Source organism: Tachysurus vachellii, chromosome 8 (assembly GCF_030014155.1).
Source record: "Tachysurus vachellii isolate PV-2020 chromosome 8, HZAU_Pvac_v1, whole genome shotgun sequence".
In the NCBI taxonomy this organism is placed as follows: domain Eukaryota; kingdom Metazoa; phylum Chordata; class Actinopteri; order Siluriformes; family Bagridae; genus Tachysurus; species Tachysurus vachellii.
This window is the reverse complement of record NC_083467.1, coordinates 7,112,756-7,136,484: the sequence shown is the minus strand read 5'-3', so window position 1 is coordinate 7,136,484 and position 23,729 is coordinate 7,112,756. Positions and strand designations below refer to the sequence as shown.

The following is a 23,729-nucleotide window of genomic DNA, read 5'->3' as shown; positions in this document are numbered from 1 at the left end:
CGTGGCATGGTTGTTGGTGCCAGACAGGCTGGTCTGAGTATTTCAGAAACTGCTGATCTACTGGGATTTTCACGCACAACCATCTCTAGGGTTTACAGAGAATGGTCCTGAAAATATCCAGTGAGCGGCAGTTCTGTGGGCGCAAATGCCTTGTTGATGCCAGAGGTCAGAGGAGAATGGCCAGACTGGTTCGAGCTGATAGAAAGGCAACAGTAACTCAAATAACCACTTGTTACAACCGAGGTATGCAGAAGAGCATCTCTGAACTGAGATGCCTACCTGAGTATTGTTGCTGTCCATGTCCTTCCATTTATGACCACAGTGTACCCATCTTCTGATGGCTACTTCCAGCAGGATATCGTGCTATGTCATAAAGCGCGAATCATCTCAGACTGGTTTCTTGAACATGACAATGAGTTCACTGTACTCAAATGGCCTCCACAGTCACCAGATCTCAGTCCAATAGAGCACCTTTGGGATGTGGTGGAACGGGAGATTCGCATCATGGATGTGCAGCCAACAAATCTGCAGCAACTGCGTTATGCTATCATGTCAATATGGACCAAAATCTCTGAGGAATGTTTCCAGTACCTTGTTGAATCTATGCCACGAAGGATTAAGGCAGTTCTGAAGGCAAAAGGGGGTCCATATCGGTACTAGTAAGGTGTACCTAATAAAGTAGCCGGTGAGTGTCCTGAATCTGGAGACTGGTATTGTTCAGTGTTATTAACAGCTGATTGTATGTCTACATCAGTTATTCTCCCATGCTTGCTGTTAGGATAGTTTTCAGTGTCAGGCAGAAATAACATCTATCTTTTTTAGGTGTTTTCTGATTCACAAATGATAATATTCAGGTTTAACTATAGTCGTCATCTAACATGCGTCGATTTCACTTCAATGTAATGTGAAGTATAAAATCCACATTAAACAATGTAGTTTTAAACAGTCAGTGTCTATCATTTACGCCCGCTGGACATCTCATAAAGATTATTAGTGCACCTCTTTACTATGATATACACAAAGGACAATTTTGGCACGTGATTTCCAGTTACAATACACACACATACAAGGTACATCAAAGACATTAAAAAAAAAGAAAATCTGTCAGATTGCAAAATAAATTATACAAACATCTTCAGTATTTCATAACCCAATTCATACTCACTTCGTACCCTAGCAGTATGAATACAGCATTTCAAAATGGTCCCTTACAAATTATAATTAGGATTACACCAAATTAGACAAATCTTTAACTGTGTTTAGCTTTTGATTTCACATTTCAGTATTTCTGTTTAATCTAAATGAAATTTCTATTGCTACAGTATATGCTTTATGTCTTTACAACAGTATTCCACTTTGCCTGCTGAACCTGAAAAAACTGATAAGTATAACAGTTAAAGATCAATGTAAATGTTAAACCTAAATTCTGCCTGTAACCTTCATGTCCTGAGGTGTGCATTTATAGTGAAAATATAAGAGAACCTAAAACAGACCCTTGTGTTACACCATATTGCACTTTTTTTCATTCATTCATTCATCTTCTACTGCTTATCCGAACTACCTCGGGTCACGGGGAGCCTGTGCCTATCTTAGGTGTCATTGGGCATCAAGGCAGGATACACCCTGCATTCACTCATGCAATCACACACACTAGGGACACTTTTCCAGAGATGCCAATCAACCTACCATGCATGTCTTTGGACCGGGGGAGGAAACCGGAGTACCCGGAGGAAACCCCCGAGGCACGGGGAGAACATGCAAACTCCACACACACAAGGCGGAGGTGGGAATCGAACCCCAACCCTGGAGGTGTGAGGCGAACGTGCTAACCACTAAGCCACCGTGCCCCCCCTGCACTTTTTTTCATCTTTTATTTTAAAAGCCAAACAAAGCAAAACCAATTAGTTTTAGTTTTTTTCTGGTCATTATCAGAGTCTTTAGTGGCTTTACAAGGAATTTTTCAAACATCCTAACTTCCTCTACATCTAATATGTATACAGAATATGATATTAACACTAGCTAAAATAACACCTGCTATTTACAGTATATTAATACTCACTCACTCCTTCTCACTACCAGTTTTTGTACTGACAAAGTAAACATGTTGTGTGTTTAAATGATCAGACAAATGACAGTTTTGTGCTATGTTCTTTTTCAGGATTAAAGAACCCACTTTAGGAAACTTTTTTCTACTGGAATGCCTTAGCACATACAGTACATTCAACGGAGGCTACACACTGTGCTTTTAAATCTGCTTTTTAATCTTATTATTGGGGTTCAATGACACATTTTGTATTGACATATACTTCTACTGATATATACAGGTGGATACACATTGCCAAATAAATGTAAATAAGCTGTAAGATGAGTTACAACAGAGCAAATCCGACAGTCTCTTTATGCTTTGGTCTTCCATTAAACAAAAATAATTTAATCTGGGTATGTGAATGTATAATTTTCAATAATCTGTGATTTCCAAAAATTTTGTTTTCCAGCTAAAAATAAATTTAGCATTATTAATACATTTGTATGTCAGTAAAGAAAGCAACGCCTTACATAATGGAGCACTTTCAGACAATAATAAAAATAAATGATGGCTGCCAAGGATTACTGTAAAAACAGACACAAGAGTCAAAGTCTCTGGATGAAATGCCGCAGATTCTCCATGATGCTTAGAAAACATATAAACCAATGTTCTAATAAAATTATATGAAGAGACTACTGATGCATTTTTAGAGGCAAAGGGTTATCTTAGTAAACACTGCCTTGGTTTGGATTCGTGATCTTTATATTCAATTATTTTTATGCTAAAGATTTCATTATTTTTAAGGGCATCTTTGCTTTACAGCATTCCTTTTGCACAGTCATGTATATGTATTTAATGATGTCACATATATTTAAGCAAAGAAAAACATTATCTACGTCTACAAAGGTGGGAAGAAAAAGTAGATCAAACTGCAGAATTATATTGTGGAATATCTTGAACTGAATCTTGATTTTTTTTTGTTGGTTTGTTGTTTGTTGATGCTCTGAATAATTATCCAGGGGGATGTTACATCATTTTTCAGTAAGAAGCATTGTAATCAGTGAAAGCTGAAAAAAGAAAAACCCACTCAGAACAGCAACAGATGACTCATTAAAACCTATTACATTGTTCCACTGTACAAAGGTCCAAGTTTCGCAGTCATTAGAGCAGCTTGTTTTTGTTAGAACAGGACAAAGTTTGAGGAACACTGTTTTCTATCTTCCTGTTGTTTGGTTTTAATCTTATTTCCATTTAGCAACTATGAAGTTTAAGTTTGGCTATCTCTGTGCGCGAGTTCCCACACTCTCCTATTTTTGTACCTACGTTACTAGGCCTGCTCTTCGCTGTTGGAAATATTCTGTCATGTTTTCCCTTGACTTTTTTTTATTTTTGTGACTGACACACCAGCACTTTGAGCCACAGAATACATATCATGGCAAAATTTATTTCACACTGAAACAAAAGCACAGAAGTTAAAATACGGTTTCAATACATACAATACTCTCTCACTCTCATTTTCTACCGCTTATCCGAACTACCTCGGGTCACGGGGAGCCTGTGCCTCTCTCAGGCGTCATCGGGAATCAAGGCAGGATACACCCTGGACGGAGTGCCAACCCATCACAGGGCACACACACTCTCATTCACTCACGCAATCACACACTACAGACAATTTTTCCAGAGATGCCAATCAACCTACCATGCATGCCTTTGGACCGGGGGAGGAAACCCCCAAGGCACGGGGAGAACATGCAAACTCCACACATACAAGGCGGGGGCGGGAATCGAACCCCAACCCTGGAGGTGTGAGGCAAACGTGCTAACCACTAAGCCACTGTGCCCCCCTCTATTGGTCATTAATTTATGGAATTGGTAATACATTCACATTGCTTACTCGTAATTTTGTATTTCAATTAGTAAAACCTTGAGGTTCATTTGATGGCTGTATATCGTAATTACGCTGCAAGAAGATGTACGTGCTAAAAATATTGATAATCATATACTAAAATACATTCATTTATTATTTTGCGTTACTGTATCTTTGTTATTATTTTTAATTGTATTATTGTTATTTAACATGCCCAGTTGTCAGTGGAGTTAAAAGTAAAAAAAATAAAATACATAACTAAAAACTAACAGAATACAGGAGCTACAGCTGCCATGCTTTAGTCAGCTTGTGTTTGTGTGTGTTTCTCTGGGTTGTTTAGGAGATCAGTCTGGTTTAAGATAATGGGAATAAATTTAGAGATAAATACAGCATAAAAGAAGCCTTTTTTGCATTCCTTCCTTGGTCTCTGTTATCTTTTTATCCTTTGGATGAAAAGTTTGGTTGTAATAACCTTCGGAAAAGCTGGCTGAGATTGTAAGGAATAACCCTGGAAAGCAATCATTTTTTCTTTGTTTATCTCTTCTGGCCATGTCAGAAAGGACGTGGGGAAATTGAAAACATGTAACATCTCAGATTTAGTAGCAATGGCTTTTAAGGACAATAAAACATTCATCTGCTCAGAGATGCAGTAAAAGAAAGACTAAGATCATTCAACTTTACTAAGATTATTATAAAGAAATACTTACATTGTGTACATATGGTACATGTGATTCCCTGTTGCTTGTGGGAGATTTAACAATGGTTTATTTAAACCTTAGTTTACTAATAAACACATATGAACTGGAGCATAATATGGATACATGGCTGAGTAATCAACCTTCTTTGAAGCAGTCATTAAGGCACTGATTAGAAAACAAGCATGTCGTAAGATATACATTCAGATCTGTGTGATATGGGAAAGAGAGAAGACAACACACCTAAATGTTCCTCAAGGATTCCTTAACTGATATGATGAGTTAATGAAATATTGCCGACATATGAAGACATTTCACTGATTTGCTAAGAGTAAAAGCTTGTTGTGTGAATATTTTGTTGTATGTAGCAGTCCGCTAGGTGTAGGTCCTGTTCATGTTGATGAGTTCTCACTCTGAGTCTCTGCCACACTTATGACACACAAACACAGTAACGTTAACATACCATACGCACAGAAAGGAAATAAAGAGCAATGCAGTTACACAGTCATACTTACGTTTGATGCTGTCTCACAAAGTTCACAAACTGACGATCTTTAGCATACAGCTCAATAATGCGAATCCGGTCCTGAATCTCCTGGAAAGTGAAAGAAATATCACCACAAAATCTCAAAAGCACACCAAAAATATGACATCAGCCTTGCTCTATACCCTTGGAGTGTACCTCTTTGGTGAGTTCACTGTTCTCATAGATGTGCTTGATTTCCTCACTGCTGAAGTCCGTGGAGGCGTCTGCGCTAGCGCTGCTGTAGATCAGAGGTTCGGGATAACGAAGATAGTAATGACTGTAACCCGTCGTCACCTCACTCTCATACATGGGATTGTACTTTGTAGCCCTTTCTAGGGAACCAACACTGTCTCCTCTCCTGTGTGTTTAAAAACAAACACACACATGGAACATTTTAGGGGTGATATACACTCGTGTTTAAAAAAATCAGGATTTATTTAGGAAAAATGAATCTTTATTTTAACAATATTGGAAGATTCAAGTAATATAACTAAACAAATAAAACCAAAGAAAATTCTTTCTTTAAATGATCTTTAATATGTAAATTGAAATAAATCCAATTTCTTTTGAGGAAAAAGTAAGGACACCCCCACATTTATTTGTACTTAAATTGGATAAAATTACCTACAGGTGTATCACATCAGTTGTAAATTATTAGACCATTTGCATTTTGAAGAAGGATTGTCTTATTTAAACCTCAGTTATGTTGTTTGTTTTGCTCTTAATTGTTGAGTAAAAAAAAAGTAAGTGGTTTCACCATGGTGACGTCCAAAAAGCTCTCTGAGACCTTCAGAAAAAAGATTGTTGAGGCGTATGAGTTTGGTAAGGGATATAAAAAGATCTCAAAAGAATTTGTAATCAGCCATTCCACTGTCCAGAAAATCATTTAGAAGTGGAGAAGATTTAAAACAGGTCAGACATCTGGAATAATGTGCTTTGGACTGATGAGACTAAGGTTGAATTATTTGGAGAGCATAAACCAAATACAGCATTTCAGCAAGAGAACCTCATACCAACTGTGAATCTTGGTAACACTGGGAAGTGTTTGGGTTTGTGGATGCTTTGCTGCAGCAGGACCTGGTCAGCTCACCGTTAGAGAATCCACTGTGAGTTCTACATTGTATCAGAAGGTGCTTGAGGAACTGTCAAGACTGTGAGACTGTCAAGAAATTGAAGCTGAAACAAAACTGGACCTTGAAACATGACAATGACCCAAGATAGTACAGTATTTACCAGTAAATCTACAAAGGACTTGCTGAAAAGTAAAATGATGGAGAATTTTGATATGGCCAAGTCAAAGCAGAGATCTAAATCCTATTGAGATCATGTGTGGTGATTTGAAAAAACTGTGCATGCAAGAATCCGCTCAAACATCACACAGCTGAAAGAATTCTGTATAGATGAGTGGAGAAAACTTGCATCCAGTCGATGTCAGAAACTGGTAGTCTACAAGAAAGGTCTTAATGAGGTTTAGGGAATAGGGTGTCCTAACTTTTTCCTCAGTTGAAATATAAATTTTTGTTCATTTCTACAAGTGAAAACAAAGTGATTTTTTTTATTGTTTACATGCAATTACATCACTTTCATCTACAGGTACAGTACAAATTAAAACTAGATCAGAAATTGAAATGTTGACATTTCTTAATAAAGAACTGAATATTTAATGGGGTGTCCTAATTTTTTTTTACATAAATGTATAATGGCACCCCTTAACCTAGCTTTAATCCCAGTAACAAAAAGGCTGCCATTCTTGTAAAAAAAAAAAAAAAAAACATCCACATGCATTCTTTTATCATGATGCAGGCATCTGGTCCCAATAAACAACTCAATCCACAAAGACACACACACACACACCACACACTGAGCTGACAAATAAATGCAGTGTCATTATTTAAAGAAACAGTCTGCAATTAAATACAGATTTTTTTTTCTAGAGGAATGAAAATGATATTATAAAAAAATATGACAATAAGCCCTGCCTCAGCCAAAGCAAGGATGCTCTTGATTAAAAAGCCAATTCATGTGACTTCTAACATAATTTCATTATTTCAGTAGAGACAGGGGGTCATACACGGTCAGAGGAGACCTTTAAACAATAGTGAATGTTATCGCATGCTATCGCATTCAGGACACAATCATACTATTTATGTGATTATTTTCTAATAAAATACATCATATCTTCAGTGAAACTTTGGATTTGCTTAGAAATTTTCAGATTTTTTTCTCTGTGGTGTAATTATAATAAATAGTTTCTTTTCTATCTACTGTATAAACCTAAGACAGTGACGTGGTATGTTTGTGTATGGAAGCAGCTCGTTAACAAATCTAACGGAGGAGATATCACCTCATCACCAGTTAATTTAGCACAGCCCAAGAACACACTGTAGTTCTGCTCTAATGTACTAAATAAATGACATTCATACTTAATTCAGATCTCATTAGGAATTAACTTGAACAATGAAGAGTCAGAAACAGTTTTGAAGTAAACCTGTTGAAATGTCAGCATTAACTGTGTAAACTTTATAAGATAAGATGACCAATCAGGATTATTCCATTGTTCCATTAAATATGTTTTTTGTATATAACAAAAGTAGTGATTCTCAGTGATTTCAGAAACACCTCTCATTTTAAATTACATTGAATACCTGGTATTATGCCCCATGAGCATTTACACTTATCCAGAATTCAGTTCATTAAGTTCATTCAGACATGTTTATTAATATCTATCAAGTTTCAAAACTTACATAGAAATGCAAGGACAAATGGAGTTGTGTTGTTTTTATGTGCATGTTGGTTTTGGGGTGACCGGGTTGGAAGGTTAAGTAAATAAGTAGCATTAAATGGCATGCTTTGTTAGTGTCAATGGCTAAAAAAGTTAGTAGATGACAGAGGATTTGGGAAAAATAAATAAATAAATAAATAAATGACCAGGATGATGCTGGAACTCTCAATCAAACATATAGTTCCAATACAGTGAAGCGCAGACATGTATTGCATTCACTCAATCATCTTTAGTTAAGTGCTGTATTCTTGTCAGGGTCACCGTAGGTCCGGGGCCTGTCCTGGGAACACTGTGGACATGAAGTTTGAAAATACCCACTGGGACAGCAGTTTACTCAAGGCACCATGCACAAACACATTTGTATTGATAAACTAGGGGTGATCTAGAGTTGGTAATCCATCCACATGATTCTGGGAGGTTTGTGAAAAGACTTGGACCCAGAGGAAACCACACAGACATAGGAGGACACATGAAGAACCTTGCAGACAGTAATCCAAGATTTGGAGCTGAAGTGGCAACACTACCTGTTCTGCCACAATGCTGGCAATTATTATTATTATTATTATTATTATTATTATTATTATTATTATAGGTCTGCCTGTGACTTCAGTTTGTAAGACCAATTAAGAGGACAGATACATAGAAATCACATAAAACAAAGACACTGGTGTAAGTCGCTTGCCATTTAGCTACCTCACAGTGTCCTGCACCTCCTCTTCATACTGATTTCTCAGAGCCCGAGCTAGGAAGAAGATGACTCCTGAAGCCATCAGCAGTACGCTAGCCACTGATGCTATGGCAATCCCAACCATCAGTGGCTCTGACACATACTCCTCACAGTGCTCTCCTCTGTACCACCAGTTCTCACCTACTCTACACCTACAACACACACACATACACACACTCTCAAGGTTGATTCTTAAACATAAATATGATCATACAGTAAAATACAGATTCACATTCAATAGCAGTCGCACATCTCGCATATCTAAGTAATCAAAATACATACAATACAAAAACACACAATGTGTTAACAGACAAATACACACCTGCAGGTGGCTCCTTGACCTGGAATGACATCACACTTGCCATCGTTAAGACAAAAATCTGGCTGGATTTCACAGATGCTCTGGCAGGGCAAGCTATCAACGCTGAAGTACCCTGGGTTACACACACACTCGGCTTCGCTGGACCAGCGGTTGACTGAGCACTCAGCGAACTCATTACATGCCTGGAATTTACATGGGTCTGCCTGATCACCTAAATGCAACACACGAAAAATTTAAATGTTTACGTGGTATGATTCAAAACACAACAATACTTATAGCAAATTAGCACCATCTTGGATGTTCCATGTGAATGTAAAAACAGTTTTGTTGGAGATTTTTGAGCATCCTGACAGATGTATGAGATGCACAATTAGTCACAATTATTGCTCATGTTAAGAGACACTTAGTGAAAAATACTAATTACACAAACAATGTGCTTGAGACAGTGACTACATGTGTATTTATGTCATGAATCTCTTTCTCAAGCTAGTGTGCACGTTGCATCGTTACAATGATGAGGCCAATGTCTGCTTTATTCTGTGTTTTCATGTGTTTGTATTGTTTACGGTGCCATGTGTGTTTTGTTGACAATAAAAGCTTCTTCTTCTTCATCTTCTTTTGATTAATGTCATGTCATGCCCCTGTATTGTCACTGGTTGTTGCCCTAATGTGTAATGATAACGTGTAGTTTCTCCTATTTTGAGTTTTCCCTTTGATTGGTTTGCCTGTTTAATCCCTCATATCAGATCTCCATTAAGTATTCATCCAGTTTGTTACATATCTGAACAAAACAAGCATTTTTAATTCACTATATCACTTCCTAGTTCTGATCATAATTCCTTTCTCTCTATTTCTTGTCTTTCAGTCTTGCCTTGTTTTTGCCTAATATATTTGGTCTGTCTGCTATTCTTATTATCATTCTAAAAGATTTTCCACCTTAAATCATTCATGATCATTTACATTAACACAGATCTGTAATGAAATTTTATTAATATCCCAGAACTGTTTTTACATTTATTTAATCATTGTTAACGAAAAGCTTTCAGTACAAGGAGACTTTATTTAGGATTTAGAAAGTTTAAAAGCATTAACAGATGTTATCCAACATGGAAAAGTAGGTAGAAGTGTTTTGTTGTTTCTCAGTAACAGGAATAGCTCAATTTTATCTTAACTTTAACAAATAAGGAAAAAACATAGCTGCTATACATAACTTCTATAATAAAGGCCTGTCAGCTTCTTTACCACCTTAGACAATTCTTTTACACCTGAACATTTAAGAGCATCCTGATTGGAAGCATTACAGCCTGGTGTGAGAACAGCATCAAGCCAGAGAGACCAGCTTTTCAGAAGGTGGTGAGAACATCCAAGCAAGCTGTGCTGGACTTGAAGATAGTGAAGCACCTCAACTATTCCAACAATAGACTCTTCTCTCTGTTGTGATCAGGAAAGTGCTCCAATAAAGAGAGAATGAAGAGGAACTTCTTCCTGCAGGCTATTCGGGATCTCATCCAGAACAACAAATTAGAACTTTTTCTGGACTTGTCTACTCAACACACACTAAGGCGACCAGGCTTTTTTTTGCACAGCATATATGGAACTACATAGCTTATATTGCACATATGCTGCACTCCAACTGCACATCTGCACTTTATTCACAATCACCATACTACCAATTATCCACCACCAATCTGTACTCAGATCTTCGTCTTCTACCTTCAGCCTTTCCCGTTAAGGATCGCCACAGCGAATCGTCAGTTTCCAACTAGCTCTATCCTCAGCATCCTCTACTCTCGCACCATTTAACTTCATATCCTCTTTCAACACATCTATATATACATCTTCTCTTTGGTCTTCCACTTAAACTCTTACCTCCATCTCCAGCATCCTTCTACCAATATAACCATCTTCCTCTTCTGTACATGTCCACACCATCTCAATCTTGTTTCTCTAACCTTGTCCCCAAAACAGCCAACCTGAGCTGTCCCTCTGATGTGCTCGTCCCTAATCCTGTCCATCCTTGTCACTCCTAAATAGAAACTATTTTTCCATATAATTTATTCCCTTTTCCACATTCCCTTATTTTTTTTTGTATTTTATTGAAATTCTATTTTAGTATATTTAATTTTTTTAATACTTGCTTTTATTTGCATTTAATATAATGATCTCATTTGTTTCACAGTAAACTACAACATTAAATACAACTATAATAGAGCAAATAAAAAGTATGAAACATTGTTCTTGAATTACTAGATTCATTTAATTGTTGCCAAATTGGCTGTGGTGTAAGAGAACTAAACATTTGTTTTGAGATGCTAACAGTAATGATGCTTTGCATTGGGCGCCATCACACCACGCACCACGCACGCCATCACACCACGTACCTATTGTTTTTTTTAGATACAGCATGTCCATTTGTGCTGTATGATCTTGTTTATAACAAGGAGTAACTTAGTATTATGTTAATAGACTCTCTCCTTTTTGCTCCTGAGTTTCCATGTCCAGCTTCTTTATTCAGTTCCGGTTAAACTACTACAATTCCACAGTTACTCTCTATAAGTTTTTGACTATATGTCCATGCTTAAGTACAGATCTTACCTGACTCCACATCTAGTGAGTATTTGTCTATGGCCAGATTCATGGTCTGGTACGCTGTGTTACAGAAGTCCTCGAGGATCAGGTAGACAGCTGTGGTAACGCTTCGAGGAACCGGCTTCCAAAACCTCATGCGGCTGTTCACCACAATGCTGCCGTTTCTGAAGTTTAGTATCTCCAGATTCTGAAAGTCACTGAGGTTTGACTGCAGGTAAGGAACCAGCTAAGAAATGCACAAATTCAAAAAATAGAAAGAAAAATTAAAAAATCATATACATGCACATTCGACATATGCACATATGACACAAAGAGTTAAAATATACAAATAATACAACTAGACAACTTGCACAAAAACAACAAATATAGAAATCTTCATAAAAAAAACAATAGATCCAAGTACACAATTCACTCAATATATAATATAACAGAATACACAATGTATAAAATGTGTAAAAAGTGGTGGAGTAGGAAATCAAGTACTATTTAAATGTAAATGTACTCTAGAATTTTAGCACAAAATTATAATATTTACTATATTGATGGCATTTTTAGTTATCTCAGTGACTTAGCATGGCTCACTCAACAAGTTGTACTAATTCTAGTATTAATACTAGTAAAATAAGTGGCAATTATACTGGAAGATGTTTTTTACCAACTCAAGGAACCTCTGCTCCAGGGCTTTGTACTCTGGAGAACTTTTATTAAACAAATCTTCTGAGAATATCATATTGGTCACTCGCAGACTGAAGAACACAATCAGAGCGCGTCCAGGGCTTGTAGGCATGGCAATACTGACTTCACTCCCCTCTTCTGTTCCAGTTGGATTATGAACAGACTCGCTCTCAGGCATAGTGACTTCTGTGGAGATGGTGGGAACAAACTCTTTATCTGGAAATATGTATATGGGGTGAACAGGATGTTTATTTGAGGTGATCTCTTCTGGAATCTGAAAAGCTGGAGAAATTGTTTCCACATTTGATTCCACAGCAAGCCCATACTCATCTCCCTCCATCACCGTGGAAACATCAATATCTTCTGTTATCGCTTTCTCTCCTTTGTTCACTTTATCTGTGAAACTGTAATCATCTATTATTCCTGCTAGAGTGACAGTCTTCTGTATTTCTCTAGAGGCCTCGATCACTTCCATGACCCTTATTTCTGGTTGTGAAGGAACCTCACCATGTTCTTGCACATCTGTTTTTTTTTGGTGATGAGACACAAGCTGCTCCTTCTCTAGAGATATTTCTTCTCTTTTGACTGTCTCTGTAAGTGTGTGGTCTTCTGCCTCAGCTGATTCTGTTGTCCTTATGGATGTTATGAGACTAGGTGTTTCCTCTAGAAATGCCTCTGGATACTTAGTTATAGTCCCGGGTGATTCATAAAACTCATAATCCCCTGCCAGAGGTATGAAAGTTAAAACAGATGTGTCTTCATCCATATTTCCAATGTAACCTCCGTGATTTTTGGACAGGTTACTTTCAAGAATGTCCTCTATCTGATATGTCTTATGTTCAGAAACAGCATCTGTGAAACCAGCAGGTTGGATGGATGCCACAGTAGGAGTCACACTGGGCAAAGTTTGAGTTTCCCATGTATTGTGTAGAAGCAAGTCTTCCTTCAGATTAGTATCTACACAGAGGTAACAGAGAATATTTACACAAGTGTCCTGCAAGTCTAGAACAATCTTCACTGGGGTGTATGGCTTTGGGCATACCCTCAGAAGTGCTGGCCTCCTCAGTTAAGCGTGGCAGTATAGTGAATTCAGTCACCCTCACAACTTCCTCAAATAAATTAGACTCTTCCTCTGCTTCCTTTCCAGGGAAATCAGGTGCTCTTGTTGTAGGTGGTCTGTCATACTTAACAAAAACACATTCAATACTACATTATACCACAGTGCTACTAAATTCTCAAATCCGATTGGTCAGACTTTATTGTTTGATTTGAATGATTTATGTTGACAAAATTTCTATCATAGCACAACTAGGACCGTAGTGCTGGCTGCAACAGAAATCACAGGCTTACTGTATATGAATTTCTAATACATTATCATTGCTATAGTAAACCCCATTCACAGGTAGTGAATGGCAGATGTTACACATAATCTAAGACAACAACGAATGGTTAAAATGTAGGGGGGCACGGTGGCTTAGTGGTTAGCACGTTCACCTCACACCTCCAGGGTTGGGGGTTCGATTCCCGCCTCCGCCTTGTGTGTGTGTGGAGTTTGCATGTTCTCCCTGTGCCTCGGGGGTTTCCTTCGGGTACTCCGGTACCTCACAGGGCACAATCACACACTACAGACAATTTAGAGATGCCAGTCAGTCTACATTGCAACTCTTTGGACTGGGAGTGGGACCCAGAGTAACCAGAGGAAACCCTGAAAGCACAGGAAGAACATGCAAACTCCACACACAGGGAAGAGGAGGGAATCACACCTCCAACCCTGGATGTGTGAGACAAACATAGTAACAACTAACAGTCTATTTTTCTGGTAGATGATTGTTTAACATCTATAGGAGGAGTGTCTCCTGTGTCGGGGCTCTGTCACAATCTTTAAGTTTTCCTCTATGGGAAAGTCTACAGTACAGATGACTTTGTACTTTGTAATGGCTTGATAATGTGATTAGCTGCGTTATATTTGTGTTGACTTATACAAAAGAGTGAACAAACATGGACTATTGAGGGAATGATTGTTTATTGCTGCTGTAATATAAGTGATAAGCACCAACCTGTTTCATGAAGATTGCAATTAAACTATAAATTTAACAAACCATTCCCAAAGTTACTTATTAAAGCTTATTTTACTTTACCATTATCTCTGGTTGTTGTGGTCCATTTGTGAGCTGGGCTTTCCCTGGAAAGGTTTCAAATAATAAATCAACATTAGACTACTACAAATACTACAAAAACTCAATTAATTCAAAGTTATTAATGAGAGCTCACAGCCCTGTGTACCAAGCAGAGCCTCAGTGGTATACACATGTAGGTCATTCATCCTGTATTGAACAGTGGGCATCTCTGAATTGCTAAAGTTTCTCTCCACCACGTTCAACTGCATGTTGACGAAGTCTAGAATTTCACTGCTGATCTTGTGTCCCCTTGTGTGCAGTAAGATTACATAGTTCACCAATACAGACTCTCCACTGTGAAGAGAAAACAAGTGCATATCTATGCTTTAGTCCATAATATTCTGCACTAACATTACATCCACACTATTAGGCAACCATCGAAGGTCATTGTTATGAAGAAATTATACTGCAATGTCTTGTAATATACTGGTGTTTTTATAACAACTCAAAATATTTCAGATGGATGATTTAGGACAATAAGACATTTTAGATTTCCAGAAAAGAAAAACTATGTAGCTGTTATTCAACCATCTGCCGATCCAAAACTAGGCAATAAATTAATATCACAACAACTTCAATAAGCACACACACACACACACACAAACACACACACACACACACACACACACACACACACACACACACACACACACACACACACACACACTAAAATTAGACATGCAGAACCATGACATTCAGTTATAAGAAGGAAATTTAAGCAAGTAAATCAGTTAGAAAAACTGGACTCACCCAGAAGTTTCCAGATGAGGCCTGAAGAAAAACACAAGCAGGATGGAGAAGAAGTACAGGACATGTTCAATGGAACTGATCGAATTACCCTGACTGGGTCAAATATAATATAGTGTATATACAAATGTTGTACGTATCAGTAAACATCAGTGTACATGTATTCTATTATACATATAACTCCAAAAAGAAAAGTTCATAACGTCTTCCTACCTGAGGTCCAGGATAGATATGCCCTTGAATTCGTTCAGCTTCTCCAATGCACCTGAAACCTGGAGAGACCACATTGAAACACATTGATATAAACTGAGGTAATATGATAATATATAAAATAGAGGTGTAAGAGTGATTATGTTTGAGTGAATAAACAATTCACCTTCTCACTAAACTGCTGAGAGATTGTGTAATATCGGTCGCTGTTTGGGTCTGAGAGCTGTACACTCCATTGCTCTCCTTTCAGTATCCCAGTGAGATTCATTCTATGTTCTACTGCTGCATGTTGCACAGGCTCTATTTCATTATTAACCTGCAACCACAGATTTCTTTAGGCCTGGTACACACAGTATACATTGAAACCAATCCATATGAACAAAATACATAAGCTCTTTTAACCAGTGGCCAAAAAATGTCATTTTGTAATGTAATGTAAATGTAAATGTGTTTTCTTGTGTCCATGTTCAGAAGTCATGTCACTGTCATGTCACACTACACAGCAGTGGTTAATAGGTCATTTGAGCATAGACACTCAGGGTTTTAGGAATCTGTAGTTTTTCATACTGTAAGTATTTCTGTAAGTATTTCTGAGAGCCTTATCTTCAACCACTAAAATTCTGTGTAAGGTTATCCCAACAGAGGTAAAAGCCAACAGCGTCCTGGTTAAAGAGCTCCATTACCTGTTAGAAGCAAATTAAATTTGAGCCACCACTGACCTCACTATGCACTTCTGAAATTGTGGTACCAAATGATGCTGTTGTAATTTCCCAAGGTTCTAAGCCCATTTTATCCAGGATTGTGTCTGAAATGACCTCTGTTGTTAGCTTTTCCACTGCGCCATCTACATCGAATCAGGGAGACTTGTTTTAGAAACGTGACTGGCATGTGAATCACAGTTTATCAGTACACACTATGAACATTTACACAGAGCAAAATTTGCAGGACACACCTGAAGGACTGATGTCCTGCTCTTTGGATGACTCACACTGAGGCCTGAGAAATGAGATACAGCATCAGGTCAGAGGAGAACTCTGTGCATACACAAATCATACTTCATTTGCACTAAATCAAGTCAATTTCCAGTCATTTGCATTCACAAAACAGGCTGCTTTAACATCTATTTTAAATATGCAAATAACTATCCATTTGCTCTTAAATGATTTAAAAACACAAAGTGTTTAACTAAACTAAAGAATTAGTGTTTTTCTTATTTGTTTTCTGATCAACACCCCCAAAAAACAGCACTAAGCTCTCTGCTGCTGTATCCTATGTTGTTTCTGATCTTATTGCAGGTCGATCAGTGTTCTACTTAAGGTGATATTTTCTGTACAAAAATCTGATGTAAGAATGATCAAATTTCATGATACAGTAAAAAAAAAGGTGGTATTAGTTTAGCAAATACAATGTTAATGTGTGCCCCTTTAGGATTCTTAGAAATGTCACTGTGAAATTACATATATACCTGGATAGGAACCCAAATGGATCCCTTTAAAAAATCCTGTAGAAGTGATCCTAAAGGATATTTATGTCTTGTCCTATAAGATGAACTGTACTCCGAACTACAGAAATCTTATAGGTCTGAATCCAAAATATATTCGAAATTCTAATTAATCCTGTACAGGTTTCATATTGGAATTCTATAGGATTTTTTTTTTTTTTTTGACAATAGGATGTTGCTGTTTTGAATTTAGACTTCCCTACATGCTCCTTCATTCATATATCTCCACTCCCACACCCAGTTACACTTACAGTTACACACACACATACGTTTTGTTTTGTTGGTCTTTGTATTTGTATTTTGCATCTAATTTCTCTTCTGTAAATATTGTAATTGTCTGTTTGCATAATAAAAAATAAATTAATTAATTAATTAATTAATTAATTAAAAAAAAAAAAAAAAGATTTCTGACAAGACTTCCATTGTATATCTTTCTGTAAATCTTTCAAGTGCCCATATGTGATGTAAGTTGATGGTCAGAGCTTGGGGTTAAGAGCACACAGCACATACCTGCACACATGGGTCTTAACTGTGTCACTGAATACAAAAGAGAAACAGGGATTAAGAATGATTTAAATGGCATTATGTCTGAGGATATTACAGAGAAATAGAAAAGAAAATGTACTGTTGGGTCTGACTGCAATGAGGACATGCAAAGATGGATAGCTTTTGGCATATCTTACTTTTTCAGTCCAGTTTGAATCAGCCTCTGCAGAAATAAATGAAAAGGGACATCATAGAGACCAGCTCCCACAAATCTACCTACACACATGTCCGAATACGTTCTGTATTCTTCATCACTACAACTTTTTCATAGTCACACAGGCAGTCACACAACTACACTCATACGTACAGTGTAAATCAGAGCAAGATGTTCCTCTGATTGGCTGATTGTAATGCCAATCTCCCTTGCACTGACTGTCCCGCTCTGACATTGGCTCATCCAGTGCTCATATTCCTCATCTATTGGTAGGCGGTCCAAGAAAATCTTGAAAGCTTCCCGTACCACCTCCTGGCACACTGTTTCAAAAATATACAAAAGTTGACGGCTAACAAATAATGAACTAAAGACTCTAAAGAACATGAAGCAATGGAACACAAAAGAAAGCAGATATGTAAACAAACTCAAGGTCCAGCTTGAGGGCCAGCAGATACCTTCAACGACAAACAAGTGGAACATACAAGAGCAGTAATCAGGCTCCAGAAGAGCAGTAATCAGGCTCCAGATTAGATATGATGATATAAGGACCCTCAACTGTCACTTGTGATGGAAGTATTAAGAATAAATCCTGATTTGGGTAATTGTACACTAAAATACTAGCCTTTATATAAAGATGGAGCTTTTGTACACTTTTGAGACAAACAAATACTTTCCTCAATTGTGTTCATTTAATGACCAAAATCCAGGACGATATCCTAAATGCAAATTGTTCTACCGTTATATAGTAGGTCATTTGGCTAGTTTATTATAGATGTCACCAGAATAGAAAAGTGGAGCTTCAGAAGAATTAAACCAGAACGTTATATATACAGTGTATATATACAGTGTGTGTGTGTGTGTGTGTGTATTTATATATATATATATATATATATATATATATATATATATATATATATATACACACACATTACAAAGATACAGTACTATATAGAACTATGTTACAATAAAAAATATCTCTATTTGAAGAGTAGTTACTGTACATTCATTGCACGAACTGTGTGATGTAGCATTTATTTAAGGTTTATGTCAAAACTGTGACACGAATGTCCTGTAATTTTGTCTCCACAAAAAGAGAAGACCCATCAGTTATCTTTAACTATGCAATTTTTTTTATGTCTAATTTCTAATATCTTATCATATAGTCCTTTCCTAGAAGCACTTCACATGAGAGTTTGGAATTGATTGTTTATCAAACGTGTTGGTGGTCCATTTGCATTCTAAACAAGATTCCAGCAGGAAACACTGCTAGTTATCTACCTCTGAACAGTTATCCACCAATAGAGTTATAGACTGATGGGATTCTTAGTCTCTGACCAGTGAGCCAGTATCGATGTGTTCACTGATAGCGATTCTGTATAAGACTTGCTGCCAAATGCCAAATTACTTTATCAAATATTTGCGCCATGCTTATTCCACCAGATATAAGGACACACAAAGACATTTTACATGCATAGAAAACAAAAGCCCTTTATACATACTTTAATTTAATTTGTTTTTACCAAGGCAGAACACTGAAACCATATTTTGGATCTAAGGCTTTAGACACTTTGGGACATTGTCCCTTTTTCTATTTACAATACATAACTGAACATATGTTTTTTATTTTCTGCGTTGGTGTTACTCTGGTTTGTGTTTGCAAGGCAAAGCAGCTGTCTACAGTTGTACAAAGCACAAAAGTGCACTTCTACAAGCGTATAAACACTAACCCAGGTAATTCAACCAAGCAGAAATCCAGATGTCCGATCCAAGTATAGTGCAATGACCTGTGTTTGTTTGATTGGGGTGTTGCATATGTGTGAGTGAGTGTGAACAGTTTTGTCATTAGTCAGAACTGCAGTGTCTGGTACATTCATGAAGTAACCATTTATATGAGCTCACAAAGTTGGAAGTATTTGCAAAAAAGTTCCAGTGCAACAACTCCTACATGATCTTTACTAAAACGAAAAGCTACATCTGGCAGAAAACCAGTGAAATAAAACTGGTGGAAAAGATTATAGTCATTCAATCATGTGTATATAATATTAAGCTGATAATCAATGCAAGCAAGGTAATCTTTTTTTTTTTTTTTCTCTTCGTAAACAGAGTTTAGTTTGTTTATTCGGAAAGCAGAACAGGATTCGTGTTGGCTCTGTTTTATGGACATCAAAATACATTTTAATTCAATACATCCATCAGAATTATGCAAAACCTTTGTTAGGATATAAACAGGACTTCAAATTTTCTAGTGCTGTAAACACTAGAAATACACTTGAGTATACTGTTTTTCATCACAATTATTCTTTTGGAGTAAGAAGGAAGAAAAGAACTTGCTAAAAGAACTCTGATGTTGGTTGCTTTGGACAACTCTACTGCGTGGGGGTCACGGTGGCTTAGTGGTTAGCACGTTCGCCTCACACCTCCAGGGTTGGGGGTTTGATTCCCGCCTCCGCCTTGTGTGTGGAGTTTGCATGTTCTCCCCGTGCCTCGGGGGTTTCCTCCGGGTACTCCGGTTTCCTCCCCCAGTCCAAAGACATGCATGGTAGGTTGATTGGCATCTCTGGAAAAATTGTCCGTTGTGTGTGATAACGTGAGTGAATGAGAGTGTGTGTGCCCTGCGATGGGTTGGCACTCCATCCAGGGTGTGTATCCTGCCTTGATGCCCAATGACACCTGAGATAGGCACAGACTCCCCGTGACCCGAGGTAGTTCAGATAAGCGGTAGAAAGTGAGTGAGTGAGTGAGAACTCTACTGCGTACGTTTAACTCCTTAAACTTTGATATTATTATTCTGTGATTAATATTCTCCTTCTTTCGCATACAGAAACCTAAAAGCAACAACTTCTAGACTGACTAACAGCCTGGATGCTGTTAATTAATTTTAATTCATAACATACTGACATGGCTGTTATTATTTTCCCAATTTTATTCAATTTGTACAAACTCTTTATTTGTGCAGCCTGCATATTGTATGTTGTTAGAAAAAATTGTATTTACCGGTTAGTTTTTTGTTTGTTTGTTTTTATTTTATCAGTACAGCCCTGATCATGAGTCATGAAACTCTAGAGTTAAGCCAGATATACAGTATAATCTGTAAAGTCTCTATTGGAGAATTAACAGCTTATAGCTCGGGTTAGGTTCTTTGTGCTTTGCCTGGATTCTCCTGTCCATGTGCAATCTCAGCAGTGAACAATTATAAATGTATATTTATTCTTATATCCATAATGACTTAAATGAATGCGTTTCTATCTGCTTGGTAAAACATATGTTCATGCTAGCACAAATATGGCTGCTTCTAAAAATGCCTGCAAGCTGTGGTATAAATAGCAATTGGGTAATAAGTTCTAACAAGAGACTTCATGATCTATAATGACATCTAGTTTTTTTAGAATGTTGCTTGAGAAATGACACGTGGGCTCTTGGGGAATCCAATGTAGAACCCATCACTATGTCTGATTCCAGCAGCTAACACAAATAACTCATATTACTGATAATACACAGTGATAATGTAATGCTACCATAAATCAGCTGTCTGAATTACGGTTTGTTCATTGTAATTAATTGCAAACAAAATCATTTGCTAGTCAACGAGTGGATATTGGCATAAGCAGCCGACAGCATTCTCACCTCTTAGCTGGTAATATTTGAGATGGCTGGCTATGGCTTGCTGTATTGTCTCCTGGGGACAGAGTTGCACTCCGCTGGACAGAAGGACTTTTCGTTTCTGTCGTAGCAGAAGTCCACGTTCATCAAGTACTTCAGAAATTGCTTGGGATTGAGATTCTGCCAATGAAATATCAGAGCTTTGAGAGAATTTGTCCAGCTCTCTTAGTTTAGGGACCCAGTTAACTTCCTCTATAAAAAGCCCCAGCAAAAACAAGCAAAGAGTTTGGAGTGTTCTATTCTAAAATAAATATATGTGGAGTTATAAAAGCTCTGTAAATATCTTTTAAATCTGGAAAATGTCATATATTTTATTTTTATATTATAAATATTAACATTACACTAATGAATATATTTTTTTATGAATTCAGTTTGTGAGATGAACTGCAGTAATGCAAAATTGACTGTCTCAGACTCACAAGGTTAATTATTCCATCTGCAATATTTCACTCCTGTGCAAAAGATGCTCTTGATTAAACAGTTACATAAACTAAAAAAAAAATGTTCACCACAATGACTTAAGCAGTCTCAACTGCACTCCTGGGGTCCACTGTCCTAAAAAAACTAATGCAAATTTATAACAATTTATTAATAACATTTATCATAGATAGTCATATGAAATCCAATCAGATAACCCTTGCTAGTCGAAACATTATTGAATCTTTTTTTTTTTTTGCAGTACACAGTTTGTGTGCGCAGCAGATCTCGGAGAACAAATTCATAGTCTTCAATGACCGTCTTCAGGTTCATATATCGTTAATTCCTTAGCAAAAAGATCTACAATTGGACACCTTTTTGTAGAATTAACCTTGATTAACATTTGGTTTCAAAATCTGTATGTAATAGTTTCCAGATGGTTAATTGCAAAATCTCAGCAGGATTGTTCTACATACAACGAGAGACAAATGGAGCTTGAGAACTACCGGAGATACATACCAGTACTAATTTCCAACTGACCCACAGCAGAAACACTGGCAATAAAGCACAAAGTGGAAGTCCATACATGCTGCCACATGTTGAGAACCCTCTGGTCTGCTACCAAGACTAAAATAATTAAAACAAAAAAGTGTTATTACAACACTGCAAGGAGTAATCCCATGGTTTCATGGACCTGCCACAGCTCACTATCTGTGACTCATTAGTTAACTGAGGATCTTCCTACAGAACTGTTTTGATGACATTTGGTCTGTAATGTCTGTGGTGACAAAACCCCTGCTGTAAATGGACAGATGGTACCATGCACTGTGTTGCTCTCTAATCTTGTTTGGTAATCCTTTAGAGCTACTCAATAAGTACCTAGAGCGAATGGAGTTAAGGAGTAATTGACAAAGAAAGATAGAGAAAGAAGTCCTTGATTGTTGCTAGAAACTCTTTAGTGTAATTGATTATCTTATCTTCCCTTTAAAACAACTACAGAGCATGGTCTTGCATTAATGCTGCAAGCACAGGCAAATGATTTCAAAGATCAGAACTGCTGTTATTTCAAATGCTATCCACACGCATATAAGCACACAAATACATGATGTATACAGGATACATACTGTATATTTACAAATTACACTTTCTCTCAACAAGCAGAGTGAGTATCCTGGGTGTTAGTTTCGTCTAATCTCAGCCTGTCTGATTAGTCTTAAACATACATTTTCACATTATTGGCTACTTATTAGAAAGCCAGATGAAACCACACCCACTACTCATCCCTTCTTCAACCCAATCACACGTGTAAAAGCTAACACACTAAGGTGATCTAGCTGAGACGGTCTACTTACAGACCAGGGCCCCGTATTCATAAAGGTTCTAATAATGATCTCAGAGAGCTCCTAATTTAGCTTAAAAGGAATCTTAGCTTAAGAGTGATTCAGGATTAATCTCAGAACAACTCTGAGCAAAGACAATACAAAACCTTTTATCTTGGAGAGGAGGTGGGGCTGTTAGTTGGTATGACACCTTCTTTTAAAGATAAAACTCTCATAGCACCAGAAATGTTTATATTTACATGCCAATATGGCATTTTGACATTATATATATTTACATTTACATCATTTAGCGGACTCTTATCCAGAGTGACTTACATTGTCTTATTTCAGTTTATACACATGAGCAATTGAGGGCTAAGGGCCTTGCTCAGGGGCGCTGCAGTGGCAACTTGGTGGACCTGGGATTCAAACCAATGACCTTCTGATCAGTAGTCAAACACCTTAACCACTGAGCAACTCACACTCACACTCACACTCACACTCACACTCACACACTCACACTCACACACTCACACTCACACTCACACTCACACACACACACACACACACACACACAGAGAGAGAGAGAGAGAGAGACAGAGATGTCACCTCAAATATGATTGATCACATAAATAATCACTACAGGATCTGTAGCCTCTTTTTATCTCACTATTATTATTATTAATTATTGTATACAATACATTTAATACATTTCTTCTCCCTCTTCACCTCTTTCGGACATTTACTCCTCTGCTAAAGAAACTCTTAAGCCTCTTAAATGTCCTCCTC

General features: G+C 37.3%; 1 protein-coding gene across 2 annotated transcripts; it reads right to left on the bottom strand.

Annotated features, from left to right (window-relative positions):
• Positions 1-3,699: 3,699 nt before the first annotated feature.
• Positions 3,700-23,459, bottom strand: impg2a (interphotoreceptor matrix proteoglycan 2a). Of its 2 annotated transcripts, XM_060875992.1 has the most exons (22): positions 23,277-23,459; positions 22,141-22,248; positions 21,169-21,396; positions 19,272-19,328; positions 17,698-17,864; positions 17,528-17,553; positions 17,355-17,381; positions 16,296-16,339; positions 16,063-16,187; positions 15,510-15,659; positions 15,347-15,405; positions 15,137-15,157; positions 14,481-14,680; positions 14,348-14,391; positions 13,252-13,393; positions 12,190-13,166; positions 11,541-11,760; positions 8,946-9,156; positions 8,590-8,775; positions 5,271-5,472; positions 5,104-5,183; positions 3,700-5,017 (listed from the first exon to the last, which is right to left on the bottom strand). In XM_060875992.1, exons 2-22 carry the CDS (start codon positions 22,217-22,219, stop codon positions 4,981-4,983), a joined length of 3,282 nt encoding a protein of 1,093 aa, XP_060731975.1. In that variant the 5' UTR covers positions 22,220-22,248; positions 23,277-23,459; the 3' UTR covers positions 3,700-4,980. The 2 variants fall into 2 exon arrangements, with proteins under 2 accessions (XP_060731975.1, XP_060731976.1); XM_060875993.1 differs by lacking the exon at positions 19,272-19,328.
• Positions 23,460-23,729: the final 270 nt, after the last annotated feature.